Raw genomic sequence first — 27,547 nt, forward strand, 5'->3', positions numbered from 1 at the left:
TTAACAATACTGTACTGTATATTTGAAAGTTGCTAAGAGAGTAGATCTTTAAAGTTCTCATCACAAGAAAAAAATTTGTTAACTATTTGTGGCCATAGATGTAAACTAGAATTACTTTGGTGATCACTTCATAATATATATAGAAATTATTATATGGTACACCTGAAACTAATATAATGTTATATGTCAATTATATATCAATAAAAAATTAAGGTTAAAAAAACTGCTGCAAAAATTAACTACAGGAGTAGTTATATATAAAGAGAGGGGGGAAGCTTGGTGCTAAAATCTTCACTGAATGAAGAGGAGTAAATGGGAGGTCCGTAAATAATTCAAACAGGAGAGGTAGTGGGTGCTTTAAAGAAGCTGGGGAATTTGAGAAATCAGGGAGAAACAGCAGTGAGGACCAAGGCAGCAAGGAGGATCAAGGAAGACACGCACCCCACCTTCGTTCCTGCACTAAGATATTGCCTTTTAAAATCCTGTGTTTAATTGAGGAAATAAGTTATGGATAGGACATGTCACTTGTGTTTCAAACCAAACAGATCAATGATCTATCCCAGAATATTTTCTGGAAGAACATGCTTGCCCCACAGACATTTCAAAATGTTAAGCACCCCATAATCTCAATAACTTTTTAATAAAATAGTGAAGTATTATTCACTATTTTATTTACTCCTTTAAAAACTCATCCATATTTTTATCTCCCATGTTGAACTTAATTATTTAATTAATCATTGATTTACTGAGGTCTTACTGTGTTTCAGATATATTAGGCACTAGAACATACAGATTAATTACAAAGTATCTTCTTCAAAGGAATTTACTATTTCAAGGAGGAACTAGGTGACAGAAACAACTGACATTATATAATGTGACAAATGATAGTCACCACATATAATTGAGCAATATACCAGGTGCGGTGTGAAGCATAAAGATAGGTCACCTATTTCATCCTGGAGGTTTCTAGAACAGATAACAGATTACGTGAATCTTGAAGGTGAAATAGGTTGGGCAAGTGGAAACATAAGAATATATGTAGAAACATGGAAAAACACAGCACTTTGGGAAATTCCAAGTAGGCAGCTTGGAGGATGTTTGTACAGTATTATACATTATATTACTACTGACAAAAGTAACCATGCACAGATCCAGTATTGAGTAAAATTATCTCATTCATGAATGTACTTTTTATTAATATACTGTACATTTTGCTAGTGGAGACTATTGGCTTAATGTGCTCAGCTATAAGAACTTATCTAAGTATTTTAAGAAAATGTGTCTTTTGACCTCATATTACCATTTTCTCCTCTCTACAACTGTAGTCTATACTTATTCAACAAAGGAACAAAATTGCTATAGTAAGTAATAGTATGCTTTATTACAAGAACTTAATTTGTAGAGTAATCAAGGGAAAAGATAGTAATTTAAATGAATAATACTATCCAATATTCTTCCTCCTCTGAGAAAATTCCACTAGACTATGCCTCTGGGTTAAATCCTGAACCAAAAGAATACATTTCTTTTTTTAAAAAAATAATTTTAAAATTTTAGAATAGTTTTAGATTTAAGAAAAACTTGGGAAGATAGTACAGAGTTCCTGTATATCCCACACACAATTTATTTTATTGTTAACATCTTACGTTACAGTGCTACATGTGTCACAACCAATAAACAAATCAGTACATTGTTATTAACCAGAATCCATACTTCATTAATATTTCTTCAATTTTTACTTAATGTCTTTTTGTGTTCCAAGATCCCATCCAAGGTACATTGCATTTAGACATCAGGTCTTAGGCTCCTCTATACTATGACAGTTTCTCAGACATTCCTTTTTCTTTGATGAGCTTCACAGTTTTGAGATGGTCAGGTATTTTGTAAGATATTCCTGAACTTGGGTTTGTCTGATGTTTTCCTCATGGTTAGACTGGGTCATGGTTTTAGGGAAGAAGACAGAGGCAAAGTACCCTTCTCATCATATCAAGAGTACATACTATCCACATGACTTTACTGTTGATGTTAATCTTGATCACCCAGCTGAGGTAGTGTTTGTCAGATTTCTTCACTCTAAAGTTATTTTTCTCCCTTTACTGCTCTTTGGAAGGAAGTCACTCTATGCAGCCTACACTTAAGGAATGGGGAGTTATGCTCCAACTCCTGGAGGGCAGAGTATTTATATACATTTTTTGAAATTCTTCCATATGGGAATTTTCTCTATTCTACCCCACTTATTATTCAATCACTTATTTATACCATTATGGACTGATGTGTATTTTTTATACCTTATATTATAAACCAATACTAGGTTATTTATATTGTTCAAATTGTTCCAGCTTTGGCCATTGGGACCACTTTCAGTTGGTTCCCATGTCCCTGTGACATACCCCCCATCAGTTTGCTTTTTGAGCACTTCCTTACTTTCTGGCACTACAAGAAAGCATTTTTCTGTATAATATAATTGGGAAAGTGATACAACCTTTTAATATAATTACAAAAGCAAGATGTGATAAATTGATGATTAATACACATTCATCAGTAACTAGGGCTTTGTATCTTGAGTTGTTTTGAATTCATTTTCCTGTTCACATCTTACTTTTAGCTTGGTTTAGAATTTAACCAATGATTTTTTTTGGGGTGGGGGTAACCTTTCATATTATAAAGAAACAGAGAGTCAGTGAGCTTAGAATTACATGCTTTTTATTTAAAGAGGAAACTGGGGTACTTAACTAGGAATTACATTATCAAAGGACTTTAATTCAACAGACTTACATGCTGAAAGAGACAAATTTATATGTTGAGGGCTTCCCTGGTGGCGCAGTGGTTGAGAATCCGCCTGCCAATGCAGGGGACACGGGTTCATGCCCTGGTCTGGGAAGATCCCACATGCCGCGGAGCGGCTGGGCCGTGAGCCATGGCCGCTGAGCCTTGTGTCTGGAGCCTGTGCTCCGCAACGGGACAGGCCACACCAGTGAGAGGCCCGCGTACCACACACACACAAAAATTTATATGTTGAAAGAAGGAAATGGAAAAGAAGCAGCTTTCAATTTAATTTTGAACTAGAATAGTCTGCAGATTAAAAGACACTAGGTCCATTTTAATAGAGGATAAATCCCCAGTATCACAAAGATTCTGGAAGAAAAAAGACCTTCCATTTCTCAAAAAGCATTTCCACAGGCAAAATTAGGCAAAATAGCAGGGAATTGTTCAAATAGTTATATGATTAGGAGGAAGTTGTAGTCTCACGTTTCTGGTTCTCTTATTTATTGTACCTTGGGAAAGATAATGATTTCTAATGTTGTTCTTTCAGTTGTTTGAATTTATTCTTGGGTAAGCAATAGGTAGCAATCCCAAATGTATTACACCACAGCTTATTTATTAACACACTTGGCTGGTACATCCAGTTCCTTTCTTCATGAAATTAGGTGTGCTGGACATCTAACACTTAGTTAACTACTCTGACGACAAGAACAGAGCAAAACTTCTATGGATGAGAAAACAGAATCAACAGCAGCACTTGGACATAAACTGGAGGCCCTGGTTTTCATTTCATTTGCTTTGTTTTTCATAACTACAATGTGTGACATAAGAAGAACTGTTATAAGCAGAATACCCCTATATTTAGTTATTAATCCTAATTTATTATATAACTGACCTCTTTGAATGCTTACTACTTAGACTCTCTGTGTGAGAGGGTGTGGAGGGGAGATAGTAAGAGTTGGGGGGAGAAAAATCCAATCACATGTATAGGCCACACCACAGCAGTTGATGGCTACTTATCATAGTTCCTAAGTTAAAGTCTTGTATCCTAATATGGGTACTAAGAGATCAAAAAAGACTGGACAGCTCATTTAAAATCCCAATTTTTCCAGCCAAGTTGAACCTGCTGGTAGCTGCTAGATTGTTAAAATGATCCATGAACCTAGAAAGTTGATGGTAGTTTCTTCATTGAGAAAATAGAGATGTGTTGCTTAGCGGAAAAGAGTGAAAATGACCAGGTATCAGACACACTAGTGAACAGCTAGTGAAACAAAGTGTTTAAGTATCTATATATCTTATCTTAGATATATACAACTGTTATAAGACCATTATTTCTCTTATCTCTCAGGAAAAATACATTTAGTTACAATATTAAAAACAAATAAAAGATTAAAAGTCTAGTAGAAAACCAAATCCTGTCAGAAGCACAGTTACATGGAATCTCCCATTTCTTATGTAGATATTGGCTTATGCTCCCCACCATAATATTTGATAAATGACAGCAAACATTTATTAAACACCTACCACAAGGGCGGAGTCAAGATGGCAGACTAGGAGGAAGCAGAATTCGCATCTCCACATAACTAGGGCACCCACCAGACAGTGGTGGGGGACCATAGACAACTAAGGGGAATGGGAGGAACCCCCAGTAATGGGGTAGGATGTGGGGCTTGGCGAGGGAGTGAGGGAGGAGGAAAAGTGGAGGTGGGACAGGACTGGTGCCCCTGAGGGGCGGCTGTGGGAAGGGAAGGGATCCCGTGCCCGAAGGGGGAAATTGGAGGACCATTGGGAGGGCAGATGATCAAAAAGGAGCATGCCCAGGTTTCCCCTGCCCTCTTGGGCCCCTGGGAGCCTGCTGAGATCCTGGGCCTGATCCTCTGCCCACCGAGGCCCCCTCCAGCCACGCAGGTCCTGAGGGAGTGGGAGGGAGGTAAGGGGGAGCAAAAGTTAAGGCTGGACCTACAGGACCGGCAGCCTTGAGGGGTGGCTGGGGGATGGGAGGAGTTCCTACATCCAGTGGGACTGACCCACAGTTAGGGGGACGCAGTTGGGAGGACACCCTAGAGGGTGGCACAGAGGAATGGAAGGGAACGTGGCCAGCACTTTCCCTGTCCACTTAGGTACCAGGGAGCCTGTTGGGCTCCCAGGCCTAATCCTCTTACTTCGGAGCCTCCTTCCTGCCGTGCAGAGCCCAAGCCCGGCCCCTACACCCCACCCAGGGCCCTATCTCTACACTAGGAGACCCCCTCTGAGGGCCTCTCCAACCGCACTGGGCCTAAACCCCACCCACACACCCTCACCCAGGGCCTTACCTCCAAACTCCAGAACTCCACACTCCAGAGGCCCCCCTTTGCATGTGCTGCCTCTCCTCTTCTGCGCAGATCCTAAGCAGAGCCCCTGCCCCACGTTTGAATGGAACCCGCCTAGGCCCTGCCCCCAAGGCCTTTTCCGGCTGCATGGGTCCTGAACCTAGGCCATGCCCCATGCTCAATAGTCACCCATCTCTTGCCTAGGTTCACCCCCCACGCTAAAGCCCACCACTGCCTAATTTCCACCCGTGCCTAAGCTCTGTGCCCCATAGCCAAGGCTTTTTTTTTTTTTTCTTTTCTTTTTTCCTCTTTTAGATTGAGGTTCTGTTTTACCTTGATTCATTCTTGTTGATTCATGTATATTTTTATTTTTTCTAATAAATCTTTTATTTAGTTTAATTTTATTCTTTATACTTTGTTATTGTTCTGCTCCTTTCGGCTTGTTCCCCCCCTCCCTTTTTTCCCTTTCTTTTTTCTGTTGTGGTTTTGTTTTATCTTGTTGCAGTTGTTTCAATTATATTTTTACTTTTTCTAATATATTTTTTATCTTTCTAATTTTATTTTGTTTTTTATTCTTTGTTCTTGTACTGTTCCCTTTTTTTCTCTCTCTCTCTCTTTTTTTTTTTTTTCTGTGCCATTTGGCTTGCGGGATCTTGGTTCCCAGGCCTGAAGTCAGGCCTGACCTCCTGTGGTGGGAGCTCTGAGTCCAAACCACTGGACTAAGAGAGAACCTTAGACCCTAGAGAATATTAATTGGAGTGAGGCCTCCCGGAAGTCCTCGTCTCGGCACCAAGACCCGGCTCTATCCACCTGCCTGAAAACTCCAGTGTTGGATGCCTCAGGCCAAGCAACCAGTAACACAGGAATACAGCCCCACCCATCAAATTTTTAAAAAATGACCAAAAAAATGTGTTACATACGAAGGAGCAAGGTGCAAACTTACAGGACCAAATAAATGATGAAATAGGCAACCTACCTGAAAAAGAATTCAGAGTAGTGATAGTAAAGATGATCCAGAATCTCGGAAACAGAATGGAGAAAATACAAGAAACATTTAACAAGTATCTAGAACTACGCAGCAAACAAACCGTGATGAACAACACAGTAACTGAAATTAAAAATCCTCTAGAAGGAATCAGTAGCTGAATAACTGACGCAGAAGTATGGATAAGTGACCTGGAAGATAAAATAGTGGAAATAACTACTGCAGAGCAGAATAAAGAAAAAAGAATGAAAAGAATTGAGGACAGTCTCAGAGACCTCTGGGACAACATTAAACGCACGAACATTCAAATTATAGGGGTCGCAGAAGAAGAGAAAAAGAAATGGTCTGAGAAAATATTTGAAGAGATCATAGTTGAAAACATCCCTAACATGGGAAAGGAAATAGTCAATCAAGTACAGGAAGTGCACAGAGTCCCGTACAGGATAAACCCAAAGAGAAACATACTGAAACACATATTAATCAAACTATCAAAAATTAAATACAAATAAAAAATTTTAAAGCAGCAAGGGAAAAGCAACAAATAACATACAAGGGAATCCCCATAAGGTTAACAGTTGATCTTTCAGCAGAAACTGCAAGCCACAAGGGAGTGGCAGGACATATTTAGAGTGATGAAAGGGGAACACCAACAACCAAGATTACCTGGCAAGGATCTCATTCAGATTTGACGGAGAAATCGAAAACTTTACAGACAAGCAAAAGCTAAGAGAATTCAGCACCACCAAACCAGCTTTACAACAAAATGTTAAAGGAACTTCTCTAAGCGGGAAACACTAGAGAAGAAAAAGACCCACAAAAACAAACCCAAATCAATTAAGAAAATGGTAATAGGAACATACATATTGATAATAACCTTGAATGTAAATGGATTAAATGCTCCAACCAAAAGACACAGACTGGCTGAATGGATACAAAAACAAGACCCTTATATATGCTGTCCACAAGAAACCCAATTCAGACCTAGGGACACATATAGAGTGAAAGTGAGGGGATGGAAAAAGATATTCCACACCAATGGAAATCACAAGAAAGCTGGATTAGCAATACTCATATCAGATAAAATAGTCTTTAAAATAAAGACTGTTACAAGAGATAAGAAAGGACACTACATAATGATCAAGGGATTAATCCAAGAAGAAAACGTAACAACTATTAACAATTTCTGCACCCAACATAAGAACACCCCAGTACATAAGGCAAATGGTAACAGCCATAAAAGGAAAAATCAACAGTAACACAATAGTAGTGGGGGACTCTAACACCCCACTTACACCAATAGACAGATCATACAGAGAGTAAATAAGGAAACACAAGCTTTAAAAGACACAATAGACCAGATAGACCTAATTGATATTTTTAGGACATTCCACCTGAAAGCGGAAAAACACACTTTCTTCTGAAGTGCACATGGAACACTCTCCAGAATAGATCACATCCTGGGTCACAAATCAAGCCTTGGAAAATTTAAGAAAACTGAAATCGTATCAAGCATCTTTTCCAACCACAACGCTATGAGATTAGAAATCAATTACAGGAAAAATACAGTAAAAGACACAAACACATGGAGACTAAACAGTGTGCTGCTAAATAACCAAGAGATCACTGAAGAAATCAAAGAAGAAATAAAAATATACCTAGGAACAAATGACAACGAAAACACAATGATCCAAAACCTAAGGGACACAGCGAAAGCAGTTGTAAGAGGGAAGTTCATAGCAATTCGAGCTCACCTCAAGAAACAAGAAAAATCTCAAATAAACAATATAACCTTACACCTAAAGCAACTGGAAAAAGAACAAAGAAAACCCAAAGGTAGTAGGAGGAAAGAAATCATAATCAGAGCAGAAATAAATGAAATAGAAACAAAGAAAATAACAAAGATCAATAAAACTAAAAACTGGCTTCTTGAGAAGATAAACAGAATTGATAAACCTTTATCCAGACTCACCAAGAAAAGAGGGGAGAAGACTCAAATCAATAAAATTAGAAATGAAAAGATTACAAGTGACACTGCAAAAATACAAAAGATTATAAGAGACTGCTACAAGCAGCTCTATACCAATAAAATGGACAACCTGGAAGAAATGGACAAATTCTTGGAAAAGTACAACTTTACCAGATTGAATCAGGAAGAATTAGAAAATATAAACAGACCAATCACAGGTAATAAAATTGAAACTGTAATTAAAAATCTTCCAACAAACAAAATTCTAGGGCCAGATGGCTTCACAGGCAAATTCTATCAAACATTTAGAGAAGAGTTAACACCTATCCTTCTCAAACTCTTCCAAAAAATTGTGGAGGGAAGAACACTCCCAAACTTGTTCTCTGAGGGCCACCATCACCCTGTTACCAAAACCAAACAAAGATATTACAAAAAAAGAAAATTATAGACCAGTATCACTGATGAACATAGACACAAAAATCCTCAAGAAAACACTAGTAAACAGAATCCAACAACACATTAAAAGAATCATACACCATGATCAAGTGGGATTTATCCCAGGGATGCAAGGATTCTTCAATATACGCAAAACAATCAATGTGATACACCATATTAACAAAGAATAAAAGTCATGATCATCTCAATAGATGCAGAAAAAGCTTTTGGCAGAATTCAACACCCATTTATGATAAAAACTACAGAAAGTGGGCATAGAGGGAACCTAACTCAACATAATAAAAGCCATATATGACAAACCCACTGCAAATATCATTCTCAATGGTGAAAAGCTGAAAACATTTCCTCTAAGATCAGGAACAAGAGAAGGCTGTCCACTCTTGCCACTATTATTCAACACAGTATTGGAAGTCCTAGCTGCAGCAATCAGAGAAGAAAAAGAAATAAAAGGGATACAAACTGGAAAAGACCTAAAACTGACTTTGCCAATGATATGGTGCTATACATAGAAAATCCTAAAGATGCCACCAGAAAACTACCAGAACTAGTCAATGAATTTGGTACGGTTGCAGGATACAAAATTAATGCACAGAAATCTCTGGCATTCTTATACACTAATGATGAAAAATCTGAGAATGAAATTAAGAAAACACTCCCATTTACCATTGCAACAACAACAACAAAAAATACCTAGGAGTAAACCTACCTAAAGAGGCAAAAGACCTGTACTCAGAAAACTATAAAACACTAATGAAAGAGATCAAAGATAACATAAACAGTTGGGCAGGTATACCTTGGTTCTAGATTGGAAGTATCAATACTGTGAAAATGACTATACTACCCAAAGCGATCTACAGATTCAGTGCAATCCGTATCAAATTACCAGTGGCATTTTTCACAGAACTAGAACAAGAAATTTTACAATTTGTATGGAAACACAAAAGACCCCAAATAGCCAAAGCAATCTTGAGAAAGCAAAACGGTGCTGGAGGAATCAGGTTTCCTGACTTCAGACTATACTCCAAGGCTACAGTAATCAAGACAGTATGGTATTGGCACAAAAACAGAAATATAAATCAATGGAACAGGATAGAAAGCCCAGAAATAAACCCACACACATATGGTCACTTTATCTTTGACAAAGGAGGCAAGAACATACAGTGGGGAAAAGACAGCCTCTTCAATAAGTGGTGCTGGGAAAACTGGACAGCTACATGTGAAAGAATGAAATTAGAACACACCCTAACTACAGACACAAAAATAACCTCAAAATGGATTAAAAATCTAAATGTAAGGCTAGACACTATAAAACTCGTAGAGGAAAACATAGGCAGAACACTATGACATAAATCACAGCAAGATCCTTTTTGACCCACCTCCTAGAATAAGGGGATTAAAAACAGGAATAAACAATTGAGACGTAATGAAATGTAAAAGCTTTTGCACAGTGAAGGAAACCATAAACAAGACGAAAAGACAACCCTCAGAATGGAAGAAAATATTTGCAAACGAAGCAACTGACAAAGGATTAATCTCCAAAATATACAATCAGCTCATGCAGCTCAATAACACAAAAACAACCCAGTCCAAAAATGGGCAGAAAACCTAAATAGATATATCTCCAAAGAAGACATACAGATGGCCAAGAGGCACATGAAGAGATGCTCAACATCACTAATTATTAGAGACATGCAAATCAAAACTACAATGAGGTATTACCTCACACCCATTAGAATGGGCATCATCAAAAAATCTACAAACAATAAATGCTGGAGAGGGTGTGGAGAAAGGGGAACCCTCTTGCACTGTTGGTGGGAATGTAAATGGATACAACCACTATGGAGAACAGTATGGAGGTTCCTTAAAAAACCAAAAATAGGGCTTCCCTGGTGGCACAGTGGTTGAAGGTCCACCTGCCGATGCAGGGAACGCAGGTTTATGCCCCAGTCCGGGAGGGTCCCATGTGCTGCGGAGCGGCTGGGCCCGTGAGCCATGGCCGCTGGGCCTGTGCGTCCGGAGCCTGTGCTCTGCAAAAGGAGAGGCCATAACAGTGAGAAGCCTGTGTACCACGAAAACAAAAACAAAAACTAAAAATAGAACTACCATATGACCCAGCAATTCCACTACTGGGCATATACCCTGAGAAAACTGTAATTCAAATAGAGTCACGTACCACAATGTTCATTGCAGCACTATTTACAATAGCCAGGCAATGGAACCAACCTAAATGTCCATCAACAGGTGAATGGATAAAGAAGATGTGGCACATATATACAATGGAATATTACTCAGCCATAAAAAGGAATGAAATTGAGTTATTTGTGCTGAGGTGCATGGACCTAGAATCTGTCATACAGAATGAAGTAAGTTAGAAAGAGAAAAATACTGTATGCTAACGCATATATATGGGATTTAAAGAAGTGGTACTGATGAACCCAGTGGCAGAGCAGGAATAAAGATGCTGACATAGAGAACTGACTTGAGGACACGGTGGGGAATGGGAAGCTAGGATGAAGTGAGAGAGTAGCTTTGACATATATACACTACCAAATGTAAAATGGATGGCTAGTGGGAAGCTGCTGCATAGCATAGGGAGATCAGCTCAGAGCTTTGTGAAGACCTACAGGGATGAGATAGGGAGGGTGGGAGGGAGGCTCAAGAGGGAGGAGATATGGGGAGATATATATATATATATATGTATGTATATATATATATATATATACATATAGCTGACTCATTTTGTTGTACAGCAGAAACTGACAATATTGTAAAGCCTTTATACTCCAATAAAGATGTGAAAAAAAGAAAAGAAAGCGCCTACCACATGTCAGGAAATCTGCTAAGGACAAAACAAGACTAAAAGAGTATCTGAGTTCACAGTCCAGGAATAACTGAAAGGAAAAAGTGATGGATCATAAGAGTAAGGGCGGTAAGTCAGTACAAATGAAAAGGTGGGATTTCACTGTAGGGAAAAGAGGGAAAAGGATTAATGCTTTGGAAAGAGAAATAAAAGTAGATTTCTGGGCAGTGTGAAGCTGAGAGTTGTTCAATCTTGTCACGTTCTAAAGGCATGTCCAGATCCAGCTTTCAAAGAAAATTGGGACAATGACAATGGAACAGCTAAAAATAGGTCATCATTATAGCAAAGAAAGCCACAGCCAGCATAAACCTGGCTATTGTTATTGTTGAAGCTGTGGAATTGTTGCTTTCAATTACTCTTGTCATTAGCGGCTTCCTGATACGATCTTCTGTGGTGACGATAGCTTTTCGAGCTCCATCCCACTTGCCAGGGCCCTGTAGCCGATACTGTATTGGAGTACAGGGTCCCCAAATTAACTGTAATGCCAATTTGGGGTCAGTGAAGGCCAGGGACAGCAGATTGGGCCTGACACCCACCAGATCAGCAAGCTCATCCATGGTATCTATATAGTCTCCCTGAATGGTATGGCGTTGGCTGTCCACATACCTGAAGCAGAAAAGACAGAAGCCATGCCTATTAACAATTCAGTCACTCCATCAATTAATCAATGCTTTCTATCTGCTCGTGGCTCAATATTGGGCTAGGAGCTGTAGAAAATAGAGAAGAAAGAAAAGACACATCTCTATTCTTAAGGGCCTTATAAACTACTGAACTAGATAAGATAGATACACATGAAACAGAGAAGAATGTGAGACTTCACATGAAACAGACAAGAATATAAGACTTCTGGTAAATCGTGGTTTTAGACTGCTAAATAGAAATGTAGAAGAGGGTAGTAAAAATCGAGCTATGATAGTCGTTGAAGGATGTGGAAGAAATAGATAAGCTGAGAACAGAGGAAAGTATTACAAGTCAATATATATAATGTAGAATATAAATTGTAGAAGTTTGGCAGTGAAAGGAAGGAGGAAAATAGGAGAGCACCTAGAAAGGGTATCAGGGTTAAGTAAAACCTGGCTTTCTCCTTCTTGCAGAAGGGAGAGTTATGCTGGTATAATCAGTTGAAGAAAACCACGTCTTTGGGCATGGGATGATTGTGCCTCTGACTTCAGAAAAATCTAGGAACTTCATCGACATCAACTTTGTTCAAATAAAGATCACCAAGTGAATAAGCACAAGTTCTGAAATTCAGATTGCTAAATGTGTCCACCCAAGCACTAAAATACTGGCTGGTGATACCACCTTCCCAGATCCTACAGATTTCACATACTAAGAGCCACTGTGACCTAAGTATGCTGTCACATGACAGCCAGCAAAGTGGCCTCTGCAGATTTGTAAATCTACCTACAGATTTGTAATTTAACCATACCTACCTCTCATTAATTCATCGTTGCCCTTCCTTCCTCTGGCAGTTCTAATATCCCTTCATGTACTCCTTGCCAAAATAATATACCTGGTTTTCTCTCCATGTGCTTTTTCCTACTTGACTTTTCTTTTAGGCCCTAAACAGAATTTTCTTAAGCTTTTCTCTCCTTTCCCATCCATATTCAAACCACTTGGTAGTAATTCTCTATTGTCACAAACTATGGTTTCCTTTTCCTTCAAAATATAATCTAAATCCTTAAACGAACACGAGGACAATAAATACAGTACAACATTGCTCCTATTAAGAAGTAAGTGGGGGGACTTCCCTGGTGGTACAGTGGTTAAGAATCTGCTTGCCAATGCAGGGGTCATGGGTTCAATCCTTGGTCCAGAAAGATCCCACATGCTGTGGAGCAACTAAGTCTGTGTGCCACAACTACTGAGCGCGTGTACCACAACTACTAAACCCCGCACACCCTAGAGCCCATGCACCACAACTACTGAAGCCCACACGCTCTAGGGCCCACATGCTGCAACTACTGAAGCCCGCATGCCTAGATCCCATGCTCTGCAACAAGAGAAGCCACCACAATGAGAAACCCATGCACCGCAAAGAAGAGTAGCCCCCTGCTCTCCAGAACTAGAGAAAGCCCATGCACAGGGACGAAGACCCAATGCAGCCAAAAAAAAAAAAAAAAAAAAAAAAACTAAGTGGGAAAAATTAACCAACTATCTTCCTGGGAGAACTCTTACCTTTTGCCCATATCCTCTTGAACCTTAGCTATTTCTTTTATCATTTCATTTTGTGAGGGTAGTGTTTTTATCCCTAAAGAGAAAAATTAAAAAATTTTTAATCCTATTAACAATCACCATGCTATGGAAAATTCAAAGTAATACAGGCTAGTTGTCTGTAACAAGGAGGTTACACCTTCATTTGATCACCTTAGCCTACCACCACCAGAATATAATCATATTAACCTCAGTAGCTTACTCTTTTCTGCTTTGTCTTTGGAAGATATTTCTCCTAATTTGCTTTCCAACCAATACCTGCCTCCTCCCTAACATAGTCTTTCAATTGGGAAATGAAATTTGGACATGAAGAAATGATAAATGGCCTTAAAAGTATACGGAAAATGAGGTACAAAGTAAAAGGGCCGGGGGAATATGGGAAACACACCTGTACTTGTATTCTTAATAACAAAGAGGGTTTATACCACAGGGAGGAGGAAGTAAAAGTAAACTCTCAGTCCTGTTTTATGCCTAAAGTTCCATGGAAGATAAGCCTTACTTTCTAAATTTTTTATTTGGTGAGAGTAAGGGGGAAGGTCAAAGGCAACTCACAATACCCAATCTTAACAAATAAATTTAAGCACTAATGCACAAAGAGTTCCAGTAGCAGGAAATTAACACCAAGGATATGGCTAGACAAAGGTAGAATAGTATTTAAGTCAACATAGACAACTCTCAATTTAAATGATTAGCTTTATGCCCGGATTTACAATCACTATGCCAGGTAGAAAACTTTAGCCACACCCAACTCTAAAGTGTTACTCCACAAAATTCTGGAACGTGTAATTTTAGAATGGGAATAGATCTTACCTAATACAATCCTCTCTACAAGTACTCTCAAGTGGTTATCTCATTACTCCTTAAATATTTCTGGTGATGGGGATCTCATCACCTGATGAGACGATTTAATTGTTTGGCTGCTCTATTTGCTGGAATATTATTCTTTTCATTGACCCCAGAACCTGTTTTCATGCAACTGGCACCAGTGGACTTAGCTCTGCCTTCTGGAGCCGAGGAGTCTAGTATTAACAAATGACAGCCTTTGAACCACTTGAGAACAGCTGTCATAACTTCTTTAAGTCTTCCCATTATCAACCTTAAAGCTTTAACAGTCCCCAAATAGCAGGCTTCACGTTCTCTGCCCCACTGGTTGCCTTTCTCTGGGCACACTCTAGTAACTTTCCTGGTGTGTCCCTCTTAAAACATGAGACCCAAATTCAACACTCAAGAAATAGCCTTCTGTGTTTTGCCATGTGTTCTTTTTATTTTAGCCTTGGGAATTATTATGTATGTTCATAACTCAATGAGTGATCACTGAAGTGCTTCATCTGAAGTTAATCAGAGGTCTTAAGATGCTCCTGAACCACAGTTTGAGAGTTGATTTCCAAATTATTTCTCATAGTACAACCGTAATTTTTACTTCTCTTAACTAGAAACATTATGGAGGAGGAGGTCATTTCTTGCCTGTGAGGCAGCCAATTCATCCAAAACACAAAACAAAACAAAAAACAACAAAAACACAACCAAATAAGAAATCACTATAAATTAGATAGGTAGATAGATAGGAATATATAAAGATGTGAACTGTATCTGGTGGTGCAGTTCTTAATTCATTGATACTGTTGTTGCAATGTTTCCTCGTTCAGGCACATGTCATTTTTACCATATGTATCGCCCTCCTTCCTATCTTGCTCCTCCTCTTATATTACCAGTTTACATCAATAGCCATAGCCCCTGAGCAGATTCTTTTCTCTCTTTCATCTCCAACCTACATTCCATGCAAATCCTTTCAAATTCACCAATGAAATTTCATTCAAATATTTCTCCTTGTATTCCTTTACCTTAGTTTAAAGCCCTCATTATGTCTTTCTTGGACATTTGTCACACGCTCGAAACTGACCTATTGCCCATTTCATTTCCCTCTAATATGTCTTCTGAATTACAAATCTGATTTGACTCTCCCTCTAACAGTTAATCCTTCAATTGTTTTCTATTGCCTACATTGAATGTGAACTTCTTGCATGACACCTAAGGATTTTTCTTGGTTTTGCTTCTATAAATATCTCCAGCTTCATTTTCTTTAATTCCTGTAATACTTTATTCTTCAGAATTCTGAACTCCTTGTAGTTCTCAGGACTTGGTTTATTTTGTCATTTTCTCTAACTTTGCATAAATATTACTAATTTTTCTCTTCTCTGTTATGGTCAAGATGTCCATGTCCTTTTAGTAAACTCTTACTTTTTTACAGTGTATTTGCAGTTGTAGGGAGAATTGGGTACTTATTGCTTCCTGCTCCCATAGCCAGCTCCTCTACATTGTTATTGGACACTTGTTTAGGATATAGTAAATACCTGCTGAATGAATGAACACATTAAATGTCTGTTTACTTGTCTCCCTTGCTTGACTCTGAGTTCCATAAAGATAGGAATTTTCTGTTTGGTCATATTTGCATCTCCAGCACATAGCAGAGGGTCTGGCATAAACTAAGAGGCCAGTAGATGTTAGCTGAAGAATGTTGTTGAAGAACAGTGTGGAACTGAAGTTCAGAGATTTCCTAAGGGTTGCAAGACAAGGTTCAAAAGGAGCGAGCCTGAATTATAACTCTGTGGAACTAAGTCTTTCAGTCATCTCTCAGGCCTATGGCAGATTGTATTTATGCAATCCTGACTAGTCCCTGCACATTAAATGTAAAGATAATGTTACAAGAGAAAGGAGGTGTGGCTGCCATTTTGCTCTTTCAGTCCAGTCCAGCCTTTTACCATGACTGGAAATTGAGAAGGTAGTTCATAAGCTGAGATCCTCTGATAAGAACTTTCTACTGTAGAGTTTAGAAAACCTCCAAAGCTAAACTTGCAGTCATTGAATAGAGATGTAGTAGCTGCCTCCCATGTGCTAGGCACTGGTCTAGACTTGGAAGACAAATAAACATGATTCTTTTATTTAAAGAGATTTCAATATACTACAAAGAAAGGGAGGAAATAAACAGGATTTTTCCACACAAATAACGAGTAAAGGGAAGGCACACCAGGCAGAGAGAACAACAGAAGCAAAGGCATAAGGTACAAGAGTACCTGCTGTGTTTGCTGCACAGTGGGTAAGTTATACAGTGCATCTAGAAGATTGTAGGATGGATGGTAAAGACTAGTGAAAGATGGGCCTGAGAAATCAGCCTGTATCCAGTTTGTGGAGGAACTTGAATGCCATGCTATGACATAATGCTTCCTTGTGATCCAGAGAATTAGTATCATTTCATACGGTTTTCAAGGGAAGAAAGTTACTAAATGAAAGTGGAACACTTGCAAGGGCTCTTGAGAGGGCTACAAGAGAGACAAAAGAAAAGTAGATTTCTGCCAAGGCAAGCAAGTGGGTTCAGTGTTCTAGAAAAGGGTGGAATATTTTCTTGACAAGAGAATAGTAATTCTAGAGAACAAAGGAAGTAGGGAAATGAGGCTTGGTGATGAAAGGACAGGCCAGGGAAGAGGACAGGCTGAGTTGGGCAGGTGTGAAAGAATGGTATTAAAATTGGCACAGTGAAGGTAGAATTCTGGGATGAGAAAGGCAAAGATTTTGTAGGCAGACAGTAGAACAAAAAACTCAGGGTTCCTTTTGGAAATGTGATAAAGTTATAGGGATTCTCTGATGATTCCTTCCTTCCAAGTGTTAAGAAGAAAGCTAGAGGGATTAGCACTAAGATTTGCTAGCATAGGAAACTGAGGTTTTTGTGCATTTCACCTAAGATCCCTTAATCCCACAGTCATAATGCGGACTCTTCCAAATACTCATTTTCCCTAATCCTCTCAATGGTTCACTTGGTCCTGGAAAAGAGTCTTGTTTTTGTTCAAAGTGTACTAAGATGCTGTGGCCTATTTTAAAGCAACTTTTTCCTCTTACTTTATTGACCTAATTAAAAGATCCACTTTATATGACTGGAATTAAGCCAACTTAACTGGTTATTTGCATTGGATTGCTGGTCCAGTGCTCAAGGAGTACATGATCTACTGGATAGAATTAAAAGGAATTAAGAAATGAAAGAACTTTGGGAGTTCCCTGGCAGTCCAGTGGTTAAGATTCCATGCTTCCACTGCAGGGGGAGTGGGTTCAATCCCTGGTTGGGGAACTATGTTTCCCACATGCCACACTGCACAGCCAAAAAAATTAAAAAAAGAAAAGAAAAGAAATGAAAGAACTTTGGAGAAATTTGGAAAAGTTTTTTATCTATCAACTCTAACATCATTGCTTCTTTTTTCTCTGCTACCATGAGGATCTTCACTAGGGAAGAAGAATCTGTAATTTCAATAAGAACATTTTAAAAAAATATTTATTTATTTATTTGGCTGTACTGGGTCTTAGTTGTGGCATGCAAGATCCTTTTGCGGCAGGCATGATCTTTAGTTGAGGCACCTGGGATCTAGTTCCCTGACCAGAGAACAAACCCAGGCACCCTGCGTTGGGGATGCGGAGTCTTAGCCACTAGACCACCAGGGAAGTCCCTCAACAAGAACTTTGGATAGTTTTAATTAAACATTAGTAATGGTAGCAAATTTTATTATAGTAACCATAGAATCAAAGAACTTCTTTGTTAGAAGTAACCTTAAATGTCATCTGATCTCTCCCTATTCTGAGGCTTGAATCTACTTCATATTGGCCTGGACAAAGTTTATTTTTAATGTTAAGCTGATATTGTGCAAACCCTCAAAATTTCACTCCTTGGTTCTGGTTCAACCCTTTGAAGTGATACTTAGCAAATATATAAAACCTTCTGCCATGGGGCATCTCTTCAGGTATCTGAAGGGAACTTTCATATCTCCCCTAAATCTTATCCTCTCTAGGCCAAACCTCTCCAGCTCCTTTAGTTGTACTTCAAATGTACTTCAAACCCCTTAACCACTCTTGTCTCTCTCCTTTTAAGGTACTCCAGATTCATTTTTTAAATGTCTGTGGGTGTGGTCTCACCAGTTCAGGGAAGAACAGTTGTAAATTCCAGGACATTATAGTTTTTTAATGATGCCAGATATAGTTAAGTCTTTTGGAAGCCACATCATTCTGCTGATTCATATTAAGCCTGCTATCCCAACCCCCAAAGTTTTTTCTAATGTTTTCCTAGCCAAAACTTTGTGAAAGAGGGAACATAAAGGGGGAAAAGTAAGAATTTGAGTGGCTGAACCTTCTTCATTGTGCACTAGTCTTTAACCAGGTCTTAATTTTTGTCTGAAATGAAATCACAGCATTTCTATATGTGACTTTCTTTAACTATAATGAAAGAAGATTAAATTCTTTTCCTTCACAAATATGTATCAGTTGTTTGCAATCTAGATGAGTGGATTTTAATCTGGAGTGCACGTTAGAATCACCTGCGGAACATTTTCTCAACAATCTTATGTCAGCCCCACCCGAGACTTATTAAATAAACACCACCAGGCAAAGAATGCCTATTTTCGGAAAACTTCCTAGTAGATTCTGCTATATGTCCATGGTTATAAATTACTACTTTATATTCCCTCAAAAATTAATTTTTGAGCACTAATTTTGTGCCAGTCACTGTTACAATCATACGTACTGTCTCAGCTATTTATAAGCAAGAACATAAACATAATTAAACAAGCCACTAAGTAATTAGGTAGTCATCTTGTATGGTCACTTACCTTTAAATACTTGAGTGACCCAGCGTCCTTGGAGCTCTGAAATGGGCATAATGGCACCCAAGGGCTGGATCAAGCCTATGATTGCAAGAGTTGGCTTTTCTAGGTTAGGAGGGAAGACCTTTTTATACAGGGGTATCTTGTTTTTGACTACTTTGACAGAATCTTCAACAAAAGGAAAGGCAAAGCTATAGCCTGTAGCAAAGATAACAGCATCAATGTCATCTTCCCTGGAGCCATCCTCAAATATGGCAGCTGTCTCTGTGAATTCCTTCACGTTTGATTTCACCTTCACCAAGCCAGAAATTATACAATTTGGCAGAAAGTCATTTATCGTTGGATGCTGACTCAGAGCTCTGTGAATGATGATAAAGAAGAAGAAATCAAGAGAGATCATGAGAGGGAAAGATCATTACCATGTAAGTAAAATTCTATTTTGATTGAGGTGGTTAATCAATATGCCAATAGTCTCCCTTTATTCATGAAATTTGGGAAAGGTCTAATATATACCAGCTTGATAAAGATAAGGATCTCAGAGTATAAGTTGGACCCTGGATGGCATTGAAAAAGAAGATGTTGGAGAAGTGAGGGAAGAATTATTTTATTTGATGGGTACATGCATGGTTTCTCAAGGACTAATAATGCTCTCAGTGATATGATAAGTCCACAGTCTAGTAGCTTCTATCCATAAGTCAAGAAATCTGCAGAACTGGACTATCAGCATTCTGTTGAGTCTCTTTTCTTCTTCAAAGGCCTAAGAGCTAGGCTTGGACCATCATTTTCCAAACGGTATAATCAATTACATGTGTATAGTGACTTACAGTTTTAAACTGTTTTTACATACATTAACGTATTTGAGTCTCACGCAAACTCAATGAAGGAAACAGGACAGTTTTCATTATCCAGGTCTTATAGACGAGGAAACTGAGGCCTAAAGAAGTTAAGTGGCTTGCCCAAGGTCACACAGCCTAGGATTTATTTATTTGGGATTTATATCAAATGGTTTTTTATGAACTCCCTTGAGATACTCTAGGCATGGTAAGTAATGTTTCCTCGAAATAGCATAGGATAAGGTGCAGAATCTTGGACCTTTCTAAAAGCAGTGTGAATCCTTGGATCCTGTGTTAACAGACTCTGAGAATCCTCAGCCCATCATGTTCAGACAGAGCTGGCCTCTTCTTAGGAACAAGATATGTGTAAACAGTATTACTGGTTTGCTGCATTTAGTAATTCTTTGACGCAAACCTTTAGGTACAGATTCTGTTCTCATTCCAACCTCATCATTTCATCTTTCTCTCCAAACTTACTCCTGTTCACTAACAGTACCACCATCCACATTGTTGCCCAAGCCACAAAACTGTGAGTCTTACATCTGGTCACCAAGGCCACCCTTTCTCCTCTTAACAGCCCCAGAATAGTTTTACTTATGCTGTTTCACCTGCGCCATTACAGCTGTCTTTTAGGGCCTCCTGCTCCATCCCCTTTCAATCTATCTTCTACATCATTTTTGGAGTGATTGTTCCAAAATATATTTATTATTATGTCACTCACTTGATAAAATCTTTCAATGGCTCTGGGCTGTCTTCATTCTAAACTTTTTATTTAGCAGAGCATACAAACATTTTCATATATCTGCCCAGTGAACCAGGAGATGTACTCAGTCACTCTTCCATCTTTGCCTATAGTCCAGCCAAACCAAACTATGTGCAGTCTCAGAGCATAATGTATTTTTTGCTATTCCAACACCTGTATTTATAATTAGAATGCTACTTCTTTACCCTGTTTGTTTGACTATCTCTTATTATTCCATATAACCTCAATATATTTTGTGATCACCAAAGTTATGGATGCTACAGTTTCCATAATTGGGTGAAATAAATGGCTGAAAGTTTGGGGAACACAGTCTCAAAGTATCACCCCACTGGTTAGTTTCAAAGGAAAAAAAATCTTTACAAAAGAGAAACCTGGTAGACCACCTAATCCAAGTTGTCAAATTTTACATCATTAATATGCAATAAACTGCTATCATATGGCTCCTGATGTGATCCACCAAGAAGGCACAACATAACCTATGAATATTCACTATGAAAGTCCAAATTTAGAGGCTTTCTGCAAAACAAATGGCTTGAATTCTTAAAAAAAACCAAAAATCCATGTCAAGAAAATGGAGATTTAATTCAGATTAAGAGAGATTAAAGAGATATGACAACTGAATACAATGGTGTAATACCTGACAGGACCCTGGATTTAAAACTATAAAAGCTACAGGAAATCCCCTGGCATTCCAGTTGTTAGGACTCCAAACTTTAAGCAATGCGGTGTGGCCAAAAAAATAAATAAATAAGCTACAAATATTATTGAAACAATTTGGAAAATTTGAATATGCATTATATTAGATAATGGTATTTTATCAATGTTAAATTTACTAAGTGTGATAATTATGTTTATGTAGAAGAATGCCCTTTTTCTTAGGCAATATATGCTAAAGAATGTAGGGTAAAGTGTCGTATTGACTGCAGCTTACTCTCAAATGTTTCAGAAAAAATTTATGAATATATGTATGTATATATGGATGCTCTATATGTATGGATCTATCTCCAGAGAGAGGGAGAGGGAAAAAGCAAATATAGTAAACCGTTAATAATAGGTGAATCTAAGTGAAGGGTATATGGGTGCTCATTGTACTTACTATTTTATAGCAAGTAAATCAAAACATTAAAACAATTAAAAGCTGGAGGGGAAAATAGCATTTAAAATCAGCTTCTAAAAATGCTGTCACAGTCTACCTTCTAGGCTGTGTGAGAACGCCTATCCTTCATACTCTCAAAGCACTCCATGCATTTCTTTGTCATATTCTACTGTCTGTCTTCTTGTTAGAGTATTAAAGGAAATATCCATTTCTCCAGTCTGTCATTTATTACTTGTGTGATCTTGGGCTAATTAGTTTCTCTAAGTGTCCATTTATATTTGCATAATGCAGATTAAAATAGTACCAACCTGTAGGGCTGTTGTGAGGATAAATGAGATAATGCGTGTAACATTAAGCACCATGCTTGTCTTATATTAAGTCTTCAAAAAGGTAGGGTGTTATTATTACTATTAGTATTACTATTAGGTCTTTAGTCTCAGTATTCTCATGCCAGTATAATGCTTGACTCCTAACAGATGCTTAGTTGTTTGTTGGATGAATGAATGAATGATGCATTGCCTGCTACTACCATTTTGTTGTTGCTATTGGGCATCATGTAAAAAGAACTGGTACCTCGGGGAATGATAAAATGGTTAATGCCAAGGAGAATTATAGCCTGAAAATTATAGACCAGTAGATCTTGGACTTCTCTGGGGGAAACGTAGAAATCTAATCTCAGATTCTGTGGATTTGCTTAAAGTACAGGTAGAGATAGCTATACTATTAGCCTATGTGAACAGTCCTTATTCTTTGCCTTGGCTGTTACCGCCCACCTCCCAGCCTGGGAACATACCTGTGTTTAGGCTTCAGGCCAAACATTTCATGATCAAACCTTTGGTTCATCTTATTTTCCAAAAATATATTTGCTAATGATTGACCACAAATCTTCTTTATATAATATTTAAATCGAGAAGAGAATAACACATCAAAAGGATATCCACAGTCTCCAACACGATTGAAGATCCAAGCCCCTCTTCTGGTGCTGAGGAAAACCTGAGGCATGGGGAAAAAATGTTTGTTTTTGCCATTCACTGACTCATTTCTCTGAAGGAATGGGAACACATTTTCTTCAAGCTGAACTTCAAACTCATTAGTCTGGCTTTTTATTCCCTGCCAATATATATATTTTAAAATTTCCTGCCATTTTCTTCTCAAACACTAAGCTTACAATTGAATTGGTATAGTTGGGCTTCCCTGGTGGCACAGTGGTTGAGAGTCCGCCTGCCAATGCAGGGGACATGGGTTCGTGCCCCGGTCCGGGAAGATCCCACATGCAGCGGAGCGGCTGGGCCTGTGAGCCATGGCCGCTGAGCATGTGCATCCGGAGCCTGTGCTCCGCGACGGGAGAGGCCACAACAGTGGGAGGCCCGCGAACCACAAAAAACAAAACAAAAAATTGGTGTAGTCACTGACCAAGACTATGTCTTGCTCTCAACCACCAGTGCATTTCTGTTTAATGTCATTATGCCTCCCTGAAAAGCCCCTTATCCCCTTCATTCTCCAAAGTCTATTCATTTTTAAGATCCAGATCAAATTTCCCTCCTCCATGAAGACACTACTGACCATTCTGGCTGATAATTTTCTCTCCATCTTCTGAACTTCTCTAGCACTTGTCACCTGTCCAACTCATTTAAAATCATGGAACAGTAAAGCTGAAAGCAACTGGACATCATTTGATCTGAAATCTTCTTTTTTTTTTGCCTTTGACATTGTTTGCAGTATTAGAAAAAACTTATCATTTATATTGATATTTAATATTATCTTTTATCTTTCAAAATGTGTTTTCTCCAAGGTGAGAGGTAGAGCATATACACCCGTTAGTCCCCAACCTATCATCAGCATCACTTCCTTTTATTGAGAATTGTAACCTGTAAGTCACTGTACTAGGTCCTTTATCTATCTATCTGTCTATCTATATCTATCTATCTATATATATATATATATTTTTTTTTTTGCGGTACGCGGGCCTCTCACTGCTGTGGCCTCTCCCGCTGCGGAGCACAGGCTCCGGACGCACAGGCTCAGCGGCCATGGCTCACGGTCCCAGCCGCTCCGCGGCACGTGGGATCCTCCCAGACCCAGGCACGAACCCGCGTCCCCTGCATCGGCAGGCGGACTCTCAACCACTGCGCCACCAGGGAAGCCCTTTTATCTATATTTTTATTTGATCAATACAACGACCTCTTGAGGTAGGTATTGTTATGTCCTTTTTACGGATTAGAAGCATGGAGAGGATGAATAACTTGCCTGAGATCATATAGCTACTAAATGGTGGAGCTGAATTTCCAACCTAAGTCTAACTGATTCCGAAGCCTGTGCTTAAGTAGTTTCATCATTTATTTAAGGGAAAAAACTGAAGATTGCAAGTAGCACAACAGGGAACTGGTCCGTCTCTCTGTGTTATCTGCTGGCTAAAGTCCACGTAATAAAAGTTTGGTATTCAACTACCTGGCAAAAGCATCACTTTCTCTACACTATAAAACTCGCTGGAGATAGTTTCCAGGGTTGTAAGCTATATAAGTACATTGTTTTATGGTCTTTTGTCTAAGCCCTCATGTTAAAAGGTGACCTGTCTACAGAGGGATAGTCATGTACTTCATACATATATTCTCACTGATGGTGACCTTAACTGCTATCATAAATAAGCACTTTTATGTGTCACCATTGAAAGAGCCTGTGTGCAGTCTTAGAAATCAAATGGTTTTGTGTGCAGTGTGTATAACTTTTTAAATATAGGTTATGAGTAACATAAATGCTCAGAGCTTCAGTTAAAAAGTTCTCTATGTATAAAATAGTGGCAATAATACATAGGTCACAAAGCTTTCTCAGACACAACCACCTTACCTCCACCCGCTCTTCCTGCCTTGTACTTTGGCAATTTACAATTCCTCAGTGCTTGTAAGGCCCAGCTCCTCTATAACTGACCATTTAACAAGCCAATGGTACTAAAGAAAGCTCATGCCTTCAGTCTCCACCACATACCTTGTACATTCTTTTATCATAGCACCCACACACATTTTTACCCTTTATTGTTTATATGCCTATTTCCTAATAAATGCTTGTTGAATTAATTCATGGAATAATATATAAAATCAGTTTTGTGGTGATAGATAGGGATAGACCTGAGAAGAAGTGGTATTGAATGGAGTTTGTGGGTAAAGTTCATTTCACAAAGTTGTGGCATTAAACTTCTATTTGGGGTGGGATAGGGAAGGTGGGAGCGAGGGAGACACAAGAGGGAGGAGATATGGAGATATATGTATATGTATAGCTGATTCACTTTGTTATACAGCAGAAACTAACACACGATTGTAAAGCAATTATACTCCAATAAAGATGTTTAAAAAATAAATAAAAAAAAATAAATGCCAACCCTAAAAAAAATAATAATAATTTTAAAACAGTTTGTGTAGAAGCATAGCTTAATTAAAGTTACTGAAGAACAACCAGGCATTTAGTTATTGCCAACAAAGTTACGATTCAATAAAGACGTGAATAACAAAATATATCAATGATGTCTTTTTCTAGGAATTTATAATTAAGATACTTTTTTCCCAGTTCAAAAGCTATGATACAAAAAGCAGAACAAACAAACCAAAAAACCTCAAGGACATAGAAATTGCTTTAGTGTGAATGTTATTCTGTGTTACCTAATGGTATGCAAAGGTTGGGGAGAGCTGCTTGCATGTGCTACAATGTGGATGTTTTTCATACTGATACCCATGTTGTCTCTAGAAGGATTAGACTTCTTTTTTCCATTCAGGGAGTGATGAAGAGTGAAGAGGAAAATTCCTCCAACATCCTATGAGTGAAAAGCTTTCAATGACTGAGTACACTTTCCTTCAGATAAGAGCATATCACTTCTGCTGGCCAACAGGTGATCCACACTCTGAATGCTGCATGCTAACAAGCTCTCCCAGCAATCACTTGGTCTTCTTAAAACCCAGAGGCACACTCTGAAGAGACAGCTGAGTGAGATTATGAGCACAGTTTGTGGTCATGACCAAATACCTTAGTGTGAGGCCAAATGAATGATGGGAATCTAACTTGTAACCTTGGCTCCATCACATCATCAATCAAAATGTTGCCAACTGAGGCAGTGAAACCAAGCCCCACATTTGCCATTGGCACTGATGGGCTGTGTGCAGGTATCCATACACTCTGTTGGGTCCACCTGCAGCTTCCTTGGTGAAGCAAAGTAAATAATTTACTAATTCAAACCTGCTTGGCTGTGTGGCTAATTTCCACAGCCAGATCGCTTCCAGAATTCCCAATGCCAATTATAATGACTCTCTTTCCAGTGAAACTCTCTGAATTCTTATAATCTCGACTATGGAAGTATTGTCCTTTGAACTTCTCAATTCCTACAAGAGAAGGGAAAATAATTACTGGGTGATGGTTTATCTGATATCATTTGTTAAATCATTCATTTTTTTGCAGTGTGTGGTTTATGCATATATTCTCCATATGTTCTGCTTTTACTCAGGTGCACTGTTGCCTTTCTGAATATTTTGCCTGTTTCCTTTTCCCATAGCCTAAGAGTGGAACCTTGTGATTTCCTTATTATAAGTAGTGTACTTAACTCAGGAGCTGTTAGTATTTTGGACCTGTGGACTCACAAATCGAAACTGCTTCAGAAAACCTCCATTCTCTTCATCCTGTTTAATTTTTTTAAATTTAAGTATAGTTGACATAATATTATATCAGTTTCTGATGTACAGCATAGTAACTTGATATTTATATAGATTATGCAACATACAAAGTTATTACAATATTACAGTATTTTGACTATATTTCTTGTGCTGTATATTACAACCCTGTGACTGTTTTATTTTATAACTGGTAGCTTGTATCTCTTAATCCTCTTCACCTATTTTGCCCATCTCCCACCCCCTCTTTTCATCATCTGTAAATACCTACTTCCATTCCAATTGGAATATATATGTTCTTATATACTCTAAACTATACATAGAGTGCTTTTTTCCTCTCAGAATGAAAAACCAGGCCAAAGACTGTAATTAAACTCTTTCTTTAAGCTTTATTTTCTTCCTTAGAAACTCAATATTTCTGTTTGTTTCCTCGATTGCTAAAAGAACCCTCATTCAGGTTGAAGAAGATGTAGTAAATATATACAATAGAATATTACTCAGCGATAGAAAAGAACAAAATAATGTCATTTGCAGCAACATTGATGGACCTAGAGATTGTCATAATGAGTGAAGTAAGTCAGCGAAAGACAAATATATGATATCACTTATATGTGGAATCTAAAAAAATGGTACAAATGAACTTATTTACAAAACAGAAATAGACTCACAGAGGTAGAAAACAAACTTATGGTTACCAGGGGGAAAAGGTAGGGGGGACGCCTAAACTGGTAGACTTGGATTGACATATACACACACTACTATATATAAAATAGATAACTAATAAGTACCTACTGTATAGCACAGGGAACTCTTCTATTTCTTTGTAATGAGCTATATGCGAAAAGAATCTAAAAAAGAGTGGATATATGTATATGTATAACTAATTCACTTTGCTGTACAGCAGAAACTAACACAACATTTTAAATCAACTATTCTCCAATAAAAATTTAAAAAGAAAAAAGGCCTCATTCAATCTAATCTGGATGAACTTTTTATCCTTAAAAAAACTAAAATTATTGT

General features: G+C 38.3%; 1 protein-coding gene and 1 long non-coding RNA gene across 2 annotated transcripts in view; one reads left to right on the plus strand and one right to left on the minus strand.

The window, feature by feature from the left end:
* Positions 1-27,476, plus strand: part of LOC131761231 (uncharacterized) — a 35,914-nt gene extending 8,438 nt beyond the window's left edge. Inside the window, exons 2-3 of the long non-coding RNA XR_010840786.1 lie at positions 19,352-19,608; positions 25,642-27,476. This is a non-coding gene — a long non-coding RNA (uncharacterized lncRNA). The remainder of the gene's footprint in view (positions 1-19,351; positions 19,609-25,641) is intronic.
* Positions 11,597-27,547, minus strand: part of LOC131761184 (flavin-containing monooxygenase 5-like) — a 28,802-nt gene continuing 12,851 nt past the window's right edge. Inside the window, exons 4-8 of the mRNA XM_059071637.2 lie at positions 26,100-26,242; positions 22,672-22,871; positions 19,193-19,545; positions 13,515-13,587; positions 11,597-11,942 (exon numbers count right to left, since the gene is read on the minus strand). Of these exons, the coding sequence (XP_058927620.1) occupies positions 11,597-11,942; positions 13,515-13,587; positions 19,193-19,545; positions 22,672-22,871; positions 26,100-26,242 (1,115 nt within the window). The remainder of the gene's footprint in view (positions 11,943-13,514; positions 13,588-19,192; positions 19,546-22,671; positions 22,872-26,099; positions 26,243-27,547) is intronic.

This window comes from Kogia breviceps, chromosome 1 (genome assembly GCF_026419965.1).
Source record: "Kogia breviceps isolate mKogBre1 chromosome 1, mKogBre1 haplotype 1, whole genome shotgun sequence".
NCBI classification, from domain to species: domain Eukaryota; kingdom Metazoa; phylum Chordata; class Mammalia; order Artiodactyla; family Physeteridae; genus Kogia; species Kogia breviceps.